At 38.0% G+C, this 20651-nt stretch overlaps 2 protein-coding genes across 2 annotated transcripts; one reads left to right on the plus strand and one right to left on the minus strand.

The window, feature by feature from the left end:
• Positions 1 to 3948: 3948 nt before the first annotated feature.
• Positions 3949 to 8055, minus strand: LOC126632975 (uncharacterized). The gene is made up of 13 exons (XM_050303518.1): positions 7722 to 8055; positions 7505 to 7632; positions 7284 to 7404; positions 7116 to 7197; positions 6967 to 7037; positions 6712 to 6753; positions 6487 to 6611; positions 6192 to 6285; positions 5980 to 6082; positions 5723 to 5901; positions 5541 to 5646; positions 5339 to 5425; positions 3949 to 4255 (listed from the first exon to the last, which is right to left on the minus strand). The coding sequence occupies exons 1-13, from the start codon at positions 7850 to 7852 to the stop codon at positions 4169 to 4171; spliced, it is 1356 nt and encodes a 451-aa protein (XP_050159475.1). The 5' UTR covers positions 7853 to 8055; the 3' UTR covers positions 3949 to 4168.
• Positions 8056 to 16148: 8093 nt separating this feature from the next.
• Positions 16149 to 19342, plus strand: LOC126631141 (uncharacterized). Its single transcript, XM_050301301.1, has 3 exons — positions 16149 to 16864; positions 17036 to 17136; positions 18342 to 19342. The coding sequence occupies exons 1-3, from the start codon at positions 16344 to 16346 to the stop codon at positions 19010 to 19012; spliced, it is 1293 nt and encodes a 430-aa protein (XP_050157258.1). The 5' UTR covers positions 16149 to 16343; the 3' UTR covers positions 19013 to 19342.
• Positions 19343 to 20651: the final 1309 nt, after the last annotated feature.

Below are 20651 nucleotides of genomic sequence, written 5' to 3' on the forward strand. Positions count from 1 at the left end.
CTCGTGATCTCTAAGCAGCCCAGCTTTTGAGAAAGCAAACGCCTCTTCGATTTCTGAAGCTCCGTCGAGTGCAGATTTTTATAAGGGCTGACATTAAGTTCCAAAGCACACTTGAATCTCCACCAGTAGAAGCTTCATTCTTGCACTTCTAAGATCTTGATTTGTCCGACCTCTTCTCTCTTCAACACCTTTGAAAATGTCTGGCCCCTCCGACCGTCGTTTTGACTTGAACCTTGTTGAAGAGGCAGCCCCGCCTTCTCCAGACAACATATGGCGCCCATCCTTCGTCTCCCCTACTGGTCCTCTTACCGTTGGGGATTCCGTGATGAAGAATGATATGACCGCTGCGGTGGTGGCCAGGAACCTTCTCACTCCCAAAGATAACAGACTACTTTCCAAACGGTCTGATGAGTTAGCTGTTAAGGATTCGCTGGCTCTCAGTGTTCAGTGTGCAGGTTCTGTGTCTAATATGGCCCAACGCCTATTTGCTCGAACCCGCCAAGTTGAATCATTGGCGGCTGAAGTGATGAGTCTCAAACAGGAGATTAGAGGGCTCAAGCATGAGAATAAACAGTTGCACCGGCTCGCACATGACTATGCTACAAACATGAAGAGGAAGCTTGACCAGATGAAGGAAACTGATGGTCAGGTTTTACTTGATCATCAGAGATTTGTAGGTTTGTTCCAAAGGCATTTATTGCCTTCGTCTTCTGGGGCTGTACCGCGTAATGAAGCTCCAAATGATCAACCTCTGATGCCTCCTCCTTCTAGGGTTCTGTCCAGTACTGAGGCTCCAAATGATCCCCCTCCGGTGCCTTCTCTTTCTGGGGCTCTACCGACTGCTGAGACTTCTCCTAAGCAACCTTTGTGAAGGCTCCCTCTTGTGTGTTTATTTTGACTCATGTATATGTACATATTTGTAGCTTATCGGGGATATCAATAAATAAGCTTTCCTTCATTTCAACGTATTGTGTTAAATACACCAAAGCCTTCTTCGCTAAGTTCTTTGAATTTTCTTTTGTTGAAGCTTGTATGTTGAAGCTTTCTGAGTGGAGCATGTAGGTTGGGGTAGTGTTCCCTTAATTTTCCGAGTGAGGAAAACTTCTCGGTTGGAGACTTGGAAAATCCAAGTCACTGAGTGGGATCGGCTATATGAATCTTAGAACGCCATTGTGCTCGATCCTGTGTCATGTCCTTCGTTAGATCCAAGTACTCTAAGTCTTTTCTTAGAGTCTCTTCCAAAGTTTTCCTAGGTCTTCCTCTACCCCTTCGGCCCTGAACCTCTGTCCCATCGTCGCATCTTCTAATCGGAGCGTCAGTAGGCCTTCTTTGCACATGTCCAAACCACCGTAACCGATTTTCTCTCATCTTTCCTTCAATTTCGGCTACTCCTACTTTACCCCGGATATCCTCATTCCTAATCTTATCCTTTCTTGTGTGCCCACACATCCAACGAAGCATCCTCATCTCCGCTACACCCATTTTGTGTACGTGTTGATGTTTCACCGCCCAACATTCTGTGCCATACAGCATCGCCGGCCTTATTGCCGTCCTATAAAATTTTCCCTTAAGCTTCAGTGGCATACGGCGGTCACATAACACGCCGGATGCACTCTTCCACTTCATCCATCCAGCTTGTATTCTATGGTTGAGATCTCCATCTAATTCTCCGTTCTTTTGCAAGATAGATCCTAGGTAACGAAAACGGTCGCTCTTTGGTATTTCTTGATCTCCGATTCTCACCCCTAACTCGTTTTGGCCTCCATTTGCACTGAACTTGCACTCCATATATTCTGTCTTTGATCGGCTTAGGCGAAGACCTTTAGATTCCAACACTTCTCTCCAAAGGTTAAGCTTTGCATTTACCCCTTCCTGAGTTTCATCTATCAACACTATATCGTCTGCGAAAAGCATACACCAAGGAATATCATCTTGAATATGTCTTGTTAACTCATCCATTACCAACGCAAAAAGGTAAGGACTTAAGGATGAGCCTTGATGTAATCCTACAGTTATGGGAAAGCTTTCGGTTTGTCCTTCATGAGTTCTTACGGCAGTCTTTGCTCCTTCATACATATCCTTTATAGCTTGGATATATGCTACTCGTACTCCTTTCTTCTCTAAAATCCTCCAAAGAATGTCTCTTGGGACCCTATCATACGCTTTTTCCAAATCTATAAAGACCATGTGTAAATCCTTTTTCCCATCTCTATATCTTTCCATCAATCTTCGTAAGAGATAGATTGCCTCCATGGTTGAGCGCCCTGGCATGAACCCGAATTGGTTGTCCGAAACCCGTGTCTCTTGCCTCAATCTATGCTCAATGACTCTCTCCCAGAGCTTCATTGTATGACTCATTAGCTTAATACCCCTATAGTTCATGCAATTTTGTACGTCGCCCTTATTCTTGTAGATAGGCACCAAAGTGCTCGTTCGCCACTCATTTGGCATCTTCTTCGTTTTCAAAATCCTATTGAAAAGGTCAGTGAGCCATGTTATACCTGTCTCTCCCAAAAGTTTCCACACTTCGATTGGTATATCGTCTGGGCCTATTGCTTTTTTATGCTTCATCTTCTTCAAAGCTACAACCACTTCTTCCTTCCGGATTCGACGATAAAAAGAGTAGTTTCTACACTCTTCTGAGTTACTCAACTCCCCTAAAGAAGCACTCATTTCATGTCCTTCATTGAAAAGATTATGAAAATAACCTCTCCATCTGTCTTTAACCGCGTTCTCTGTAGCAAGAACCTTTCCATCCTCATCCTTGATGCACCTCACTTGGTTTAGGTCCCTTGTCTTCTTTTCCCTTGCTCTAGATAGTTTATAGATATCCAACTCTCCTTCTTTGGTATCTAGTCGTTTATACATATCGTCGTAAGCCGCTAACTTAGCTTCTCTGACAGCTTTCTTCGCCTCTTGCTTCGCTTTTCTATACCTTTCACCATTTTCATCGGTCCTCTCCTTGTATAAGGCTTTACAACATTCCTTCTTAGCCTTCACCTTTGTTTGTACCTCCTCATTCCACCACCAAGATTCCTTTTGGTGTGGGGCAAAGCCCTTGGACTCTCCTAATACCTCTTTTGCTACTTTTCGGATACAACTAGCCATGGAATCCCACATTTGGCTAGCTTCCCCCTCTCTATCCCACACACATTGGGTGATTACCTTCTCTTTGAAAATGACTTGTTTTTCTTCTTTTAGATTCCACCATCTAGTCCTTGGGCACTTCCAAGTCTTGTTCTTTTGTCTTACTCTTTTGATATGTACATCCATCACCAACAAGCGATGTTGATTAGCCACGCTCTCTCCTGGTATAACTTTGCAATCCTTACAAGTTATACGATCCCCTTTCCTCATTAGAAGAAAATCTATTTGTGTTTTTGACGACCCACTCTTGTAGGTGATCACATGTTCTTCTCTCTTCTTAAAGAAGGTGTTGGCTAAGAAGGGATCATATGCCATTGCAAAATCCAAGATAGCTTCCCCATCCTCGTTTCTCTCCCCAAAACCATGGCCACCATGAAAACCTCCATAGTTGTCTGTCTCCCTGCCCACGTGTCCATTTAAATCTCCTCCTATAAATAACTTCTCCGTCTGAGCAATTCCTTGCACCAAGTCTCCAAGATCTTCCCAAAATTTCTCCTTCGAACTCGTATCCAACCCTACTTGAGGTGACTTGTCAATAAAAAAACTTCTTTACCATGCGCAATTCAGCTAAATTCTTTTTTTATAAAAATATATTATTGTATAAAAATAATAATAATTTATACTACGAACTCTCTTTTTCAATTAATTTTTTTATACATAATTAAAAAATTATTAAAAAGAGAAATTATGGACATTAAAATAATTTCGCATGCCTTTTTCCTATCAATATAACTCTTTGTCAACTAAAAAAACAAATAGAAATACCATTATACCCATCTAAGCAAAATTAACAGAGTAATATTTTCCGATAGAAACTTTAAAATCTGGAATTGCAAGAAGAAATGGAGCACAGAACACAGATTGCAAATCCTGCAAGGATAAAATTTGCAGTATGTGCAGGTTTACAGATAAACAGAAGACGAAAAGCTGGTGTACATTTTGCACGCAGTGGTTTCGCCTACGAACATCCATATAACAAGTAAAGTAATCGCAACTCAGCCGTGTGATTTTGTTCTTCAAATCAGTTCGGTGAAATCTTCGTCCCGCTGAGAACGTACCCGCCGAATCCATTCATCTGCATGCATGGATGCGTTCTTGATGGAAGTACCTGAAACGATTACTTACAATCAGTCTCTAGAACGCATCAAATAAAGGCGTATAATCTTTACAGAAACATTAAACCAGGAATTAACAATGGACCTGGCACAACGGTACACGAAAAATTAGCATTCCAACGCGGCCGGTGATGGTCCTCACAAAATCAACGGAATGGTTCATACTGAAATCATCAGATTACCACTCAAGTTGAGCTAGGCCACTTTCTCAACATTTCCAACTTACATCCTTAGCAACGTTTAAAATATCAATATTATCCCGATATTTCCATCGAAATTTCCGTATTTTTGGACTACCGATATTTCCGATATCATCGATATTTTAGACCTTGATAGGAACTCTATGTGGTACGAAGTCACTCATGTATCTTACCATGCAATGTATAAAGTGTAAAATATTATACTAACTCATTATATATAAATGATTATGGTGTGTTTAAACTTCTTTCATTAATTACTACATATTTTCTACACTCACAATATTTGTCAGTTCGTTATATAATCAACTTAAATCAGTTAAATACATCATGCAATGCATTTCCTTCCAATTTTTTGTGATAAACTAATAGATAACTGACTAAATAAACATCATGCAAAGTTTCAATAAAAAATTTCCAAGTTTTTCTTACAATTTCCGTGGTTTTTATTCAATTTTTATCGATATCGATAATATCCCGATATTTCCATCGAAATTTCCGTGTGTTTGGACTACCGATATTTCCGATATCATCGATATTTTAGACATTGATCCTTAAAAATAATTCTCCGGCATACATGTTTACGCTGGAGATGACAGACGCTGGCCGTGACTTCAGCCTATGGGCAATCTTAAGTATTTTATTCAACTTCTTGTCCAAATTTAAATTTTGATTGACAGATCTCACTCTGACACACACACACACATGCATGTAGACAAATTGTATGCATTAAAATAACACACAGAATCTCTGTTTTCAGATTCATTTAACCTACACAAGTTTCAAAAACTGGAGTTCTAATAGCAAATGACGTTAAAATATATAGAGATCTTTAGAACTCGCAGACTAGATCAGATACATAAATAAGACCAAACCAACCTGATATTCGCGCAACCAAGGTTCTGAAATTTGCAAGCCAATCGCCATTTTCCCCGTTTGTAAATTATGCATGCATGTCGCAAGAGGCTGCATATCAAAGAGTATAACGGACTTAGTTTAATCGTCTACAAAATCCAAAGATACTAAATTCGTATATGAAAAATTATTAACTTGGTAGGATCAAGCATTTGAAGCTAAAAACCTGAAGATACTGATGAAAAATAGCAAATGGAGCAGAGTTTGACAATAGTGGCAAGATCTCTTTAAGTAAGCTCCAAGCATCCATCTCCGGTGCTGCTATTATTAAACTGCAAAAAGAATGCAGAACTATCATCCAGATGCTACTTTCAACTAGTAAACTACACACGCGACAACAATATTTACCTAGAGAAACCATTCTCTTTCCACGAGCTGATGATTTCCTGTGGTGCTTTTTCTCCCAGTTTTGCTGGTTTGGACATTTTAATTACCGGAGAGCTAGTAGACACAGGAATAGGATCCGATATCACGTTTTCAGATGTAAGAGATGCTTCTTCCATGCTAACTGCTGAAGAAATTTGGTCCTGAAAATAGAGTACCCAAAACAATTACGAAACTGCAAGACAAAGAAATCTGCAAACAAAAAATGAAGCACCACTCACATTTGACTGAATTTCCATATTACCAGACTCCGCTTCCTGACTTGCTGGTTTTTCAATTCCGTTTTGGACAGATAATAGGTCCGCGAGAGGAGACCTCACAATCCTGTATAAGCAACATAAATACAAAAATATCTCAAAAGTTGGTTACATAAGGAGTGTAAAATTTCATCTGACAACATTTCCTATAAAAAGTAACTCAAAGGCAGATGTACCTCTTGCAAATTTCATCTCCAAAGTTGAATATCCTCGCTATATCCATAGAATAAGGCGACCCACTAAGATATGTATTGCAGACATAGCCCGTACCTGTCAAACATACAGAAGCATTAAAAATGCGAAATGTCATAACAATGTTGCAATTGCAATCACACAAAGTAGCCATAACAAACTGATTCCATTTTAATTGGATATAATTCACTTCAGTTTCACTACTTCACCACCCATAAATCTGTGTAAATTAAAAAACTCAAAGCCGCAAATAGTAAAGGGAACTTAGGGAAAGCAGACCTCCTAAACGCTCTGCTACAGCACCAGTTAGAAGTCCTCCAACCATATCCACTATGAGGACATCAGAATTTGCAGAAACATTAGCCATGGAAAGAAGAAGAGACAATGTATCCATTCGCAAGAATCTGAACCAAAGGCAAACATATGATACATCAATTCTGAGCAAATAACATGAGAAAGTAGTTTACCAAAATAGAGGAAAACTCATAACTGGCTAGTCCTTACCCAATTTTATTCGGATACTTCTTTAAGTACGCCTCACATATACTGAGAGAAACAGAAAAGAACAAGAAGTGAGTAAAAAGAACATGAGATTTGGAAATTATAGATTGACATTCAGAACAGCAGCCAAAAAATTGCTAATTGCGGAGATATCATGGCGCTTCATCCATATAATTAAATCATTTCGGAAAGTTCTTGCCGATAGAACAGCAATATGACTTCAAAATAAAGCTCCTGCTTTCAGAAATAAGAGGTAACCTTCTAGTGAATGGGCGCCTCATAAGTACAATGGGAGCATATTTCTTTTGCTTCTTAAGCCTATACTTCTCCTGCAGACAACAGAACGACGTGAAATCAGACCACCTTCTCATATGAACACAAAGTGGCACTCGAACGATCTACATTACCTGTGAGAAAACAGTTTTCTTCTCAAACGTCGCGCTGTTTGCAATGAGAGCTTCAACTATTTCATCCCCCGTTGCACCCTGCCTGCATTTATCATTGTATAAGTCCACCAAAAAAAGTACAAAAGGAGCCCAAAATACAAACTAAATCTCTGATTAATTTGTTCTCACTGTCGCATCGCGTTAATGTCTTCTCCGGTTAGGCTCTGCGCCTTATTGTTATCGACTAATGCTCGATTATCTCTAAACTCATCAATTGATTGACCATCACCTTTTTCTTGAACATTATTAACTGAATAAATAGGCAAATATCAAGCAAAATAACACAATGTCATCATCCCAAATTCCACATTAACACAAAATTTTGAACAAATTAAAGTTAAAAACCAAACCTTCCGTGGACGGAGTGTACCGGGCCAAATACGGGCCTTCGGCTCCATTTTCGACCCGAAAGAAAGAGCCAAAGGGGCAGCCAATCAAAGGCTGCAGAGAGCAATTCTTATTCCCAATTTTCAATTTCCTGCACATCCATTCCGCATTCAACCGTAAGAATTCTCAACAACCCCAAAAAAAAGGCACAAATTTGACTGAGAGAAAAATATGACTTACGCTCCGGCGGAGAGGCGGGAGAAAACCAAACGGTCGCCGTCGTTGATGTCGAGCAAGACGGAGCAACCGTCCCAGGTGGACCTAGGGTTTTCAGATGAATCGATTTGGGGCTTACTTTCAGAAATCTCCATTCTTTTGTATCTTTTACTGAATTTTGAAGGGAAGCAGTAAGTACAACTACAAGCTTAAAACCCCAACGCTCTGAGTCTCTGACAGTGAGCTTAGCTAGGGTTTTAGTTCACAGTTCGGCGATGACGACGACGACGCTTCCTTTTCTTCCAACGACGACGGTTTTTTCGGGTACGGTGAGGCCCGCGAGAATTAGAGGTTCGAACATTTCGCGGGTGTAGCGGTGGGTAGTTTGGGCCCAATAACCTGGAACCGGCGGATTATCTGTTAATTGAAGTAGTGGGCCGAGATTCCAGCCCGATAACCCAATCCAATAATCGCATACGATGAAAAATAAAGAAAGCATAAGGGCGGTATCCGCACAATTCATTTTACCTTTCAATTTTTTTTTTTTTGTTAGTTTCTATTATTTGATCATTTTTTATTTATTTGATCGGACGGACAAAAATTAAGAGGTGTGTGAATTGTAAATATGAAGAAATGTAGAAGCATAAGCAGAGTTTTAGAGAGAAAGTAGAAGAAGACAGAGAGAGAGAGAAATAGGAATTTTGTATTTCTTAATGATCAAGTTTACAATGATTCATGTGAAGCTTTTATACTCACAGCAGTACAATACAATCTTTAACTATATTAACTACTGATAGTTATAACAATCTAATATAATATTGTAGTATTAAGTGACACGTGTCCTAACCTCAACCATTCACTTATACACTTAACATGAATAACAAGACCCATGTAAAATTGATGAAGATGATTAGGATGGAATTAGTTATCCCCTAGTTGATCTGATTCCTCTTTTTTTTTTCTTTTTCTTTTTTTTGTATTGGATTTTGTACGAAATTCGTAGGTTTCAAGTCACAAGTTATAGATTAGATATATAAACTACATAAGCACATAATAAAAGAAAGAAAATCTCCTAAATTTAATTTCTGTACAGTGTTGGATTTTTGACAAGATTGATTTAAATGAATAATTGTCTCATGTCTTGTGAATTTTACATTTGTGTGATTATACTAATCAATTTAGTCAAGAATAGTAACACGTACTACCTCCCCACCACCACTGCCACTCTATTTCACTCTCTAAACGTTGCGAATAAGTCCCATATTAATGGAATGAGGGACCTTGCAACATTTCATTCTAAGCAGAATAGTTGTTTTCATTTTCAATTAGTGTTCCATTGATTACGTATTAATCAATATTCGATTGATATTGATTTTGATTGGTCTAAGGTTATCAACAACAAAAAATTTGTCAAAGTCACTTCTTTTCTTTTTGTCCAAGTTACTTCTTTTTTTGTCAAAGTTTCTTCTCTTTTTGTCTAACTCACTTCCTTTTTTCTTTGTGAGTTTTGGGAATATCCCCATTCATAGGTCCGAGATCCACATCTATGAATTGAAAGGTTAGAATGATCAACTCTGCAATCAATTGTTAGAATCAATAGGTCTTCAAATGAAATAAGTAAATTGGGCTACTCCCCATATTGTCAATTGGTTTTATAATGGAACCTTAACTTTCTTCATGATATTAGAGCAAGTTGTCTCACATGTGAAGCCAAACGGTCACATGCACCCCACATCATTCCGTTGTGTTGTCCACATGTTAGGCTTGAAAATTCGTCACACCTGAGAGGGCGTGTTGAGAATGAGTCTCACATTGATTAGATGATAGACCTTGCATTGACTTATAAATAAGTTAAATTACTCCCTATATTTCCAATTAATTTTATTATGGAACCTCAACTTTCTTCATGTGATATTATACAACCAGAGGTACATTCCCCATTATTCATGTGACACAACCCGATTCTATTCAAGATTTTGCTTGCAAACAGACGACGTACTAGCATAGTAAGTAATGTATATATATATATATATATATGAGAGGCACATGGCCTTAGAAGACAGCCATATCGAAGTAGTTGACATGTAGCGTAGGTCAAGAATCTATATAGAGTGGAAAACTATACATATTCTATAGGGTACAATAAGAAAATACGAGGCACTTGCCTGCCTTCACTTGTGGAGATATTGCTGGCCATAAACTGTGTGATGAACTTGTATTTACCAGTAACATTATCAATGATGATCTACATTGTCAATTCATGCAGTTTCTGAAGATAATATAAATATTGAGCAAATAAATTTCTATAAAATGAACAATGATTAACAATAAATTTTGTTGGTTAAGTATATAGTCCACCACCAATATCACTAATATTGTCTCAACTTAAGCAATTATTATTAGGTGTTAGGTTCTATCACAAAAAGCAGCAGCTATATTAAGAGTGGAAACTCTCAAATAATGATTTAGGTTTAAAAGAACAATGTACATAATAGCTAGCTATTAGCTAACTCCAAGAGAGGATCCTCATCGGATCCTTTTTGGGAGGATTCCAGAGATACTTAAATCACATTCATTCATCGTATATCACGTGGTCAGTTTTCGTCAGGTACTGTTTATATTCAATTTTAAATAAATAAAAAATTTATAATGATATATAACCGTACGATGTACAATGAACAAATATGATTTGAGGATCTTCAAGATTCTCACAAAGAGAATCCGGCGAGGATCCTCACTCGCTAACTCCAGCACTAGTACTTTAAATCTGATTAATTATTTTCTTAATTAATCCCCTTAATATGTATAATATATATGGGTGAAAAATTGTTTAATATTATGTCGAGTACGGGTGAGATATGCAGAAGGGTTTGGTTCCCTGAGTTGGAGACCGACGCCACTTTTAAACACTACTTATCTTAAGGCAGTAGTTGGCCAGAACCAATCTCATTTCTAACTGCTCACAATATAATGCCCAATTTTCTCTTTAATTTTTCTAATAATTATTGGACATGTATATGTATTAGTATTACCACACGCGTGGGGAGCTAGAGCAGCTAACTTAACTGGACTCTGCTCCATGCATATGGTTGGCCTTCCGTCTTTCCTGAACGATGTTCAAATTCACAAGTTCCCTTAATATTTACCCGGATTATTTGTTTAGGGTTTCTCTATTGCGATCTGCTCGACTTCTCCTTTCATGTGTCGCCGTGTTTAAGTGCGGTCTGAACACGACGGATGATATATACGAGTTTATTTGTGATGGATGGATACATCGATCATACATGCGAAAGGCATACGATTTTCATACATAGCTAGGAATCTCAAAAAAGTAACGTAGAGGACGAGCTGCATGCGACATATTGATCTTGTACTGGTATGTAGTGGGTCAGTCAGTTTAGCGGGTGGGGTTCTTCTTCCATCGATCAGGCAACATGCGAAAGCAGAGTTTGAAGGTTTATTTGCATGTGGCTGGTTCTGCAGGTGAGTGTGCTGAAATAAATAGCTGGCTTGTTAATTTCAGGGATGAAATGGATGTATCATATGTGAACGTGGGAGACATCGGAAGGTGGAATGGAGTTATACAGAGAATTGGAGTGAATCTGGTACTACAATCCAAGTAGTAGTTTCCTATTCTTTCTCCGTGTTTTATGTGGTGGAGGATGTTTCTTTGGCTACATGCACTTTTCCTTTTTCTTCCCTTTCGATTCTGGACCCATTTGATCATTATTTATACACACAAATTAACGGAAATTTCCGCAGCTTTAGGGGCAGTGTCTTCCCAGGCCCTCGTCCAAAACGAAAAGAGAAATGATGACTCTCAAAAGTAGGACTCTCTGTCATCTCATAGTTTAACGTTAATTTTCGTACCAATATTATTAGACGTTATGCCAAAAACAAAAGATGGTGGACGGTCCTTGGAGAGTCCTATTTTTGAGAGAATCTACTTTGCATTTCTCAAAATGAAACTACACGTGTTTAAAACTGGCTCATTTAGTACTAAGGTTTTCTGGTATTCTTCTTCACTTGTAAATAAGAGGTCTTAGGTTCAAATCACGTGGATGGCGAATTCGATACCAAATTAGGTTGCCCATTGTGTGGCTTCCGAACTCCCCTCCTCCTAGTATAAAATATATCATTGTACTAAAAAAATAAAAATATTATTTGGCCATCTCCAACCGAAGAGTCCAGAGGGCCGAAAATAGCCCGAAAACGGTCTCCAACCGAAGGCCAGGCCAGAGGGTTTGTGGACCCCACTGGACGAAAAAGGCCATAAGGCTAACCGACCGGCCCAAACCAGACAGCCGACCGGCCCTGGGCTGGCCTCCAATTCAAGTTTGAAAAGGCTAGTTGCTGACGTTAGCTAGCCATTATTATTATTATTTTACAATATTTGTTTTAAACCTTGTAATTTTCCCCCCTATAACTTCTAAATCATTAAACATTACATAACATTAAATAACATGAAACAACATTAAATATTATTAAACAACATTAAATAACATTAAACAACATAAAAATTATACACATAAAACAAACATTTAACAACATGAAACTTAAACTACATTTTTAAAAACATTTAACAACATAAAACATAAAACGGCTAGCTGACGTTACTTAGCCGTTGCATTTAGGGGTGGGCACGGGCTGGGCCGGGCCCAAATTTTGAGGAACCTGGCCTACCCGTTTTAAAATGTAACGGGCCGGGGCGGGCCAGGTAGAAGCATTTTGAATTTTGGACCCGGACCTAACCCTACCCGTTTCAAACGGGTCGGTTCGGGACGGGTCCAACTTTTTTTTTTTTTTTTGGGTCAAAGAAACTTCAATAACAACACAAAAATAATCACACAACATGAGGCCCAATTACAGACAACAAAAATGGACCCCAAAAGCAAACAGCAAAGCATCCCAAAACAAAGTTTTGAGCGCAACCTAGAACAAACCCTAACTGCCTGCATCCACTGTTGTCGCCAGAGTGCTGCATACCGAGCCTCCAACAGCCACCAGAATTCAAGTTGATCACAGCCCCATAAGTGGATGAAAAGAAGACTGGATCATCCTCCAAAGAGCACCCACGAGATTGCAGCCACCATTGGATCATCCTCATGGTGGAATGTTTCCATCAAATTGAAAAATATGTCAGTGAATTATTCAAAACAGCCAATAGTGGAATGAAAACAATACGAAAAACAAATGAAAGGGATATTCAATTTCAATTTCGATCCTATTGCACCAAACAGTGAAACCAAAATTAAAGAACATACACACATATATCAAATGAAAAACAAATGAAAGGGATATTCCTCCACAACCTTCATTGTGACAGCTACAAATCTTGTATTCCCCAACCATAAATTTAGAACCCAAAACATAATATATATCATTCCTGATTCAAAAACCCAAAAATTCACATAAATAACAAACGCCTAATTCAAAATTACCAAAATTATAGCAGGCGACGACGGTGATGGGGTGATGATGATCGCAACGGCGGTGCTGTCATCTAAGAATCGAGATGGGTGGATGAGGTTGGTGTTGTGGAGGAATGTTGTTGCCTCATCTACTGGTTTTGATCTTCTTCTCTAATTCCGAAAAGCGGTGCACCCGACGAATAAGACGCAACCATCCATTTCTGACCAATCTTCTTCTTCTTCACTTAGTTTCTTCCCTTTAAATTTCCCAGAGCAATCTGAAATATTCTAGCTAGAAACCAGCAAAACCCCACAACCAATTTATGAGTCCTTCCCAAATCAGAAACCTAAATTCGGGGAGTGGGAAAGTCTCAGTGCGACCGAGGTCTGAGAGACAAACTTTAGACTTGCAGAGATAAGAGGGGCGAGAGATTGAGTTGTAGAGGCGAGGGATAGAGATGAAAGAGAGGGAGAGTTTATGTCTGAGAGAGAGAAATTTTTGGACGAACAGGTTAAATCTCAGATTTTTTACGGTGGAAACGGTCCGGGTCGGGGACCCGTTTCCTCAGCAGTTAGAACTCACCCCGCCCCGCAATTAACATGGACCCGCCCCGCCCCGCCCCGTCCCGTTTCAGATTTAAAAAAATTGGACCCGCCCCGTACCCTCCCCGAACCGCTTATACCCGCCCCTACCCGCGGGTCCATGGCCCGTTTGCCCACCCCTAGTTGCATTTGAATTTAAGTTGTAGTTTTTAAATAATAAATTATGTTTGGTCCTATGGCTCTTTGACCCTCGGTTGAAGACGGTTTTATGTGAAATGGCTAAAACGAGCCCTATGGCCCTTTGGCCCTCGGTTGGAGATGATAAGAAATATGGTCATGTACTGTTCATTAAAATATTAATTTATTAGAGGGTCAGAGGGCTAAAGCAAACCATCTTCGAGCCATCTGGACAACCTTCGGTTGGAGGTGGCCTTAGTGACTAATGAAGGACAAATTATAGGTAAAACAGTCATACATACACATCACCACTTGTAAATGAATTAATTGTACATGTTTCATGCTTCACAAATCTCGTATTGAGAAATTTTTGTCAAGTTTTTTTCATTCATAATTTTCTGTTATTGATTCCTCGTCAAGTAAGAAGAACTTCGGCCAAAATAAATTGAAGGTTAGGTAACAAACTACGTACCTCTCTTTTGCTTAGTTACATGGTTAGAGAGGCTCGGAAGCCAGCAAGACTGCACGGTTCTACATTCTGTTTAGGTTAACTCAAATTAAATGCGTAACATCGGTTTGATAGATTCTTACATACAATCAGAGATATTCATCCTCTATATCTCACTCTTCTCTTATAACTGAGATAAGTTCTATATACAAGTTTCTCTCACCGTTAGCATGTGGATAGTTTCAACTTTTTCAATCCAAAATTGAATCTTCTTCGAATTTCTGTGTTAAGAGCTTAAGGACCAGGAGATCCAGGCCGTTAAAGAGAGATTTGAATTCTTAGTTTGTGTGAAGTGAATTAGTTGAATAGGCTAATAATGACCGCATAATTTCATATGAGTGATCTAATTCTATTGATTCTGGAGCTACGAGAGGTCCGAAAATGATATCTATTCGGCCCATCCAAACAAAACTTTCAACTTTCAGTGCAAATGAAGTTGAAGAAAGTGAGTTGAATAAGAGAATAAACAAAAGACCAAAAAAGCACAAGAGAAAGGCTCCAACAAGACAGCATACAAGCACATCTGATCTCCAAATCCACGACAAGCCGACTAACCACACCGCACATGAAAATGTATTCTATCCTTCTTTGCTTCTTCTGGCCCACCGTACTCAAGTACCCCTCGATCAACCGTTGATTGAGTCGACTTAATGACAAGGTTAACCTCCTTATGCTTTAAAGGTTCTACTTCATTGTACATAAGACAAACATAGTAGGAAATCCAGAAAAAAGAAGATTAAAATGTTTTATTACCAAAAAAGGCAATAATATTGATCCTCCACTCTTTGGTACATACCACGATTAAGCACAGTAGAATTTTCTCAACATAAAACTAATTAGAAACAAAAGGTCATATTTTATCTAATGAGGGTGCATCCTACCATTATATGTGACACCCACTTATATTAGAGAGAGTGTGTAACCTCACAAGTCTCACATGCAATATAAAACTGTGTGTTAACAAGAATGTCAATTTTGTGCGTCTGAATAATAATATTTCTTTTTACAAGAGAATATCTTATTTATATTAATTTACTAGTATAAAGATTTGATTTTGATCAATTGTCCTAAATTATGAGTAACGTTTATATGAATCATGTCATGCAGTGTTATTATTTCACTTAAATTATAATGTGAATTTTTTTATTAATATACATCTTAAAAATAAAATATATCTATTGTATCATCTACCTATATGAAACTCACAAAAATTGTAACACTAAGTGACCGTTTTGTAGTTGTTATTACATAGGGTGAACTGCATGAATTATCACTATAATGAAAATTAGGCCCCTGCATTATTTTTGGATAAAACAAGTCCCTTAATTCATTAAACTACTAATTTCATCCCTAATATTATATAAAAGCTATTTTATCCAATTTTTCGTCAAGTTAAGTCACATGACACATTTTAAAGGGCATCGTCTTGTCTTGCCTGTAAGCCCTTAACGTTGTATATAATTTACGAATCTAAAGTCTAATTTACCCTCAAGGTTAACTCCATACACTATATCTTTGAAAAAATTAGTACTTAAACTATGAAAAATTATCAGTTTACCTTTTAAAATGTGTCACATGCAAGTCACGTAACTTAAATAGAAGAAAAATTGAATAGAATAACTTCAAATATAATATTATGATGTAATTGGCAGATTATATTAGTTTAAGGACTGGTTTTTTTGAAAAAAAAAATTTAATTTTTAATTTTTAATCCCGATAATAATTTAATTAGAGACTAAATCAGCAGTTTACATGTTGCATATATAGAAAAGTTTGTCCAAACCCTCAGATGCGCTTTTGGTTTTAGTTATTTACCCATCTCGGATCCGTCTTCCACAGCTCCACTACACAAAGCTAATCAAAGTTCAAAAAAGTCTCAAGTCCTCTCTCTCTCTCTCTCTCTCTCTCTCTCTCTCTCTCTCTCTCATATATATGAAAAGAGCAGAGACCTCGTTCTCCAATTCTGAAATATCACTTCTTTAATTTCTCGGTGATCTACTTTTTCCTATGGCTCTCTTCCCTTTTGCACCAGAGGCCACAGAGCCCAAGAAGAAAGAAACGCCACCATCAAAACGCAGGCAAAAGCAGTCGTCTTCAACCAACAAAAAGCAGCAAAAACCACCATCCTCCTCCTCCTCATGGGACCACATCAAGAACCTCCTGACCTGTAAACAGATCGAAGGGTCTAGAGTACACGACCCATCGAAAAATAATATTGTCGGTGGCGCAGCTGCCAGCCACGGTGGAGGCTACTCGAAGGTGGGGTCATCCTGCAGCTCCATATGCAGCTTCAGAGATGTCGTTCATGGGAACACTAGGGTCGTTCACAGAGGTGACAGCTCGTCGCCCGAGAGTAGCACTCTGGGTCAGGAAACCGGGTTACTGGCTCGGAAACCTGCAACTCGGTCAATCAGATCCAACGGTTCTGGTTCTTCTGCTGCTTACCAGACGTCATCATCCTCCAGAGGAATGCAATTCCGGAAGCTCTCTGGGTGTTACGAGTGCCACATGATCGTTGACCCTAGCAGGTAGATATTAATTTGCACATTTTTTATTTATAAACCTTAATTTAGCTAACTTAGTAGTATGCTCATTTTTTCACTGAAGTTCGAGTTTTTGTCCCCGTAATTTAGATTTTAATATAGTCTAAAATACCACTTAGAAAAAAAATAAATTAAAATACTCTTATGTTTATACAGGTACCCAGTTCCTAGGTCTACTATTTGTGCTTGCTCTCAGTGTGGAGAGATCTTCCCAAAGGTGGAGAGTTTGGAGCATCACCAAGCAATTCGCCATGCTGGTACTACATAATCTATTTTTCACACGAAATTAATCATTTTCATGCTGAATTTCCTTTAATTATTTCATGGTTTATTTATTTTATAGGCAATATACTTTTCTCATGATTTATTCTTTCAAATTTCCATCATATGTTATTTAAATTTTTTTACATAGAAATAGTGAGTTTGTATGGCTATATATGTGATAAAGTGCACGCAACCACGTCTCCATATATAGTTTCTGATATTTTATTGATAGCCTCTTTGTTTGGCTAAAACTTTGTACACTCTTACAAGCTAATTTTGAGTTAAAATTGTGTTTTAGATCAGTTAGCTAAAATAATGTATATATCTTCATATTGTTAATTTGAATTTTATTTTTCGTAAGCTCGAGCGATTTTGAATATCATTTTATTAAAAAAAAATACTGGTAAAATTAAGAAAATAATCAAATGAATTTTTTTTTCGTGCATGAATAAAAAATTGTGCTTCTTAATTTACCGCGAGTCTTGCATCTGGCATATAACTAATCATAAAGGCGGTCAACTTGAGTACAAACCTACAGCTGTCCATGCACAAACCGAATAAATGATTCTCTGTTGTAAGGTGGCCTGCCTTAAATAACTGGGAGATGAACTTGTATCTCGCCTAATAATACCATACAATGTTTTATGTAAAGTTAATATAACGACGTATTATTAAGATAATTTGAACGTCGTTTAATTGTAACTTGTTTTCATGTATATTTTGTTTTTTATGAGAGTTTTTTTAATATGTCGAGAATATAATCCGATTCATCAAGTTGAAATTATGTATTAATATATTTGGTTTACTGGTTATGTTCCCGGACATTGAAAGTTTTCTCTTACATCATTTACCCCACTTGTGACGGCGAATACTCAAAACTCAACCATCACGACCCCACCGACAAGTAGAAAATAAATACTATCATTAATAGGAATCATTTTCTTTTACAAATTCTATAACTTTACCATATTTGAATAAGATTCCATAATATAAAGAGAATTTTAACGAAAAACTCATGGTACTATTTACTTTAACGAAAAATTATATTTTTACACTAAAAAGTCAATCATGTTACTATTCATTTTAACCTTTATTTTGTCCTTATCGTTAAAACATAAAGTTTTCAAACATTTTTCATTAGTTTCTTTTAATATAAAAGTATCTAAAAGTAATAATATCTTAACTTGTATTTGTACAGTATCGGAGCTTGGCGTCGAAGATTCCGGCCGAAATATCGTGGAAATAATCTTCAAATCAAGCTGGCTCAAGAAAGACACCCCCTTCTGCAATATCGAACGCATACTAAAGGTACAAAACACGCAGCGTACGATTCAACGGTTCGAGGACTGCCGTGATGCAGTGAAGAACCGTGCGCTGACAAGCACGCGGAAGAACCCTAGGTGCGCGGCAGACGGGAACGAGCTGTTGCGGTTCCACTGCACCAGCATCTCGTGCACGCTCGGCGCACGTGGCTCATCCAGCCTGTGCGACTCCGTACCTGGCTGCGGAGTGTGCACGATCATCCGTCACGGCTTTCAAGGCAAAGCAGTGGCGGAAGGTGATCAAGGTGGTGGGAGCAAGGGAGTGCGGACCACTGCCAGCAGCGGTAGGGCTCACGACTCGTTTAATTGTACGGACGGGCGCAGGGCCATGCTGGTGTGCCGTGTCATTGCTGGCAGGGTCAGGCGCATTGCGGACGATGCGCCACCGGAGGAGGATGGCTTGTCCCAGCTGTCGGCTGCTGCTGGCTCCTACGATTCTGTAGCCGGATTCACTGGAATCTACTCCAATCTCGAGGAACTTGTTGTTTATAATCCGAAGGCCATCCTCCCATGCTTCGTAGTCATTTACAAGGCAATGGAGTCGTGATTAACGTCGTAGTTAAAGTCGTATCATGCGTTAGTTATCTTCATTACATTGTGAGTATATGTTATTGATACGGTATACTAAGTCAATCATACATCACGATGAATTTAAACACAGTATGATATAATGGTGATTGACCTAGAATACCATCACAATGTTATCTTGTTAAAAGGAAGTTCTTTTTCGAGCATGCTGTATCGACTAGTATCAAGGGTCAACTTTGCTAACTTCTACTACTTTATTTCTTTTTCATTTTTTTTTATGTGTTCGTGTATATACATGTTTTTCTGTATCATTTTCATATGGTGATGCTAATGAGGCCTACCTTTTTTTTGTTTTTGGTTTTGTTTAGATTATAGGTTTGTTTAATGGATTTAGCAGCTTTAGTTCAACTGCTAAACTCCAAGTGTGTTTGTTAAACTGTTTTATCATATGGGCAAGCTAATTTAAAATTAGTGTATCTAGAAACTATCTTGTTTTTGTCCTTTTTTATGTTTTTAATCTGCTGAAAACAATGAAAATTCATGTGATCGATGAATATTCAAAGCAACTATGCAACATTCAAAACGTAAGTGTCTACATAATATATATATATATATATATATTGATCTGTCAATCTTCAATGGATGCCTGGCTAGCTTATATTATCTGTGTCTAAATCACACACCTAAACCAAGAACTAGTCTTTATTTCGTGCTGGGTCTCCTTACACGAGTCATCACGTTTAAATTTATGAGAGGTCTTACTAACACTTGAAAGCCATGACCAATAGCCAGGAGTCCAAGACTAATAATAGGGGCCACACGTGAGATAATCTTTGAATTTACTGCATGGTAATTCTAGAGAGATTATTTATTTGAATCGTATTTTGTAGATTATATGATGTAGTTGTTGTTGTTGATGGTTGGATTCTTTGTTTAAATTATGGGTAATACTAGAGAAACTGTCTATTTAAATTATATGACATAGTGTGGTGGTTTACAATGTGATCTAAAAAATTAATCTACCTAACATTTCTCTTAAATTATCACTGCATGTAGTTATGTCTTGATGGAGGGGTTCATGTTTGACTTTGACCAATAAACAAAAACTCACCAAGTCACTAACTTCGTCATCACCAACTCCAAAGTAATTAACTGGTGTAGAACAAGTTCACCGCTGTCACAGGGATAAATCCGTATGTATAATATTATTGTATTGAAACGCCACGATAGTAATAAAACAATGCATATATAGTTGACAGATGATAATTGCATGCAGATGCAACATGCGCGAGCAGATGCACACTCAATATTACTTCTCATTGTTTGGATTGTTTGAATTGAACTGTGCAAAAGCCGATTAATTTATGGCATCAACGTAGTGATCGCTCATTGCAAGATTAAAACAAAGATAAAATAGTTATGGCGGATAGTATATATAATTGGAAACAAGTAGCTAGGGTTTCGCAAAAATCATGTTTAATGTAATCCTCGTTGAGATTACTGACAAATCTTGCACGTACAATCATGTTAATGATAGATCAGTGGCGGTCCATAGTCCATACTGAAACTGTAATTTCTAATTAATTAAGGCTCGTGCAAAACTTTCTTCTACAGCTTAATTGGCAGTCCAACTAATCGTACTTATACTAATTAGTGTT

The sequence above is a fragment of the Malus sylvestris genome, chromosome 8, assembly GCF_916048215.2.
Source record: "Malus sylvestris chromosome 8, drMalSylv7.2, whole genome shotgun sequence".
NCBI lineage: Eukaryota > Viridiplantae > Streptophyta > Magnoliopsida > Rosales > Rosaceae > Malus > Malus sylvestris.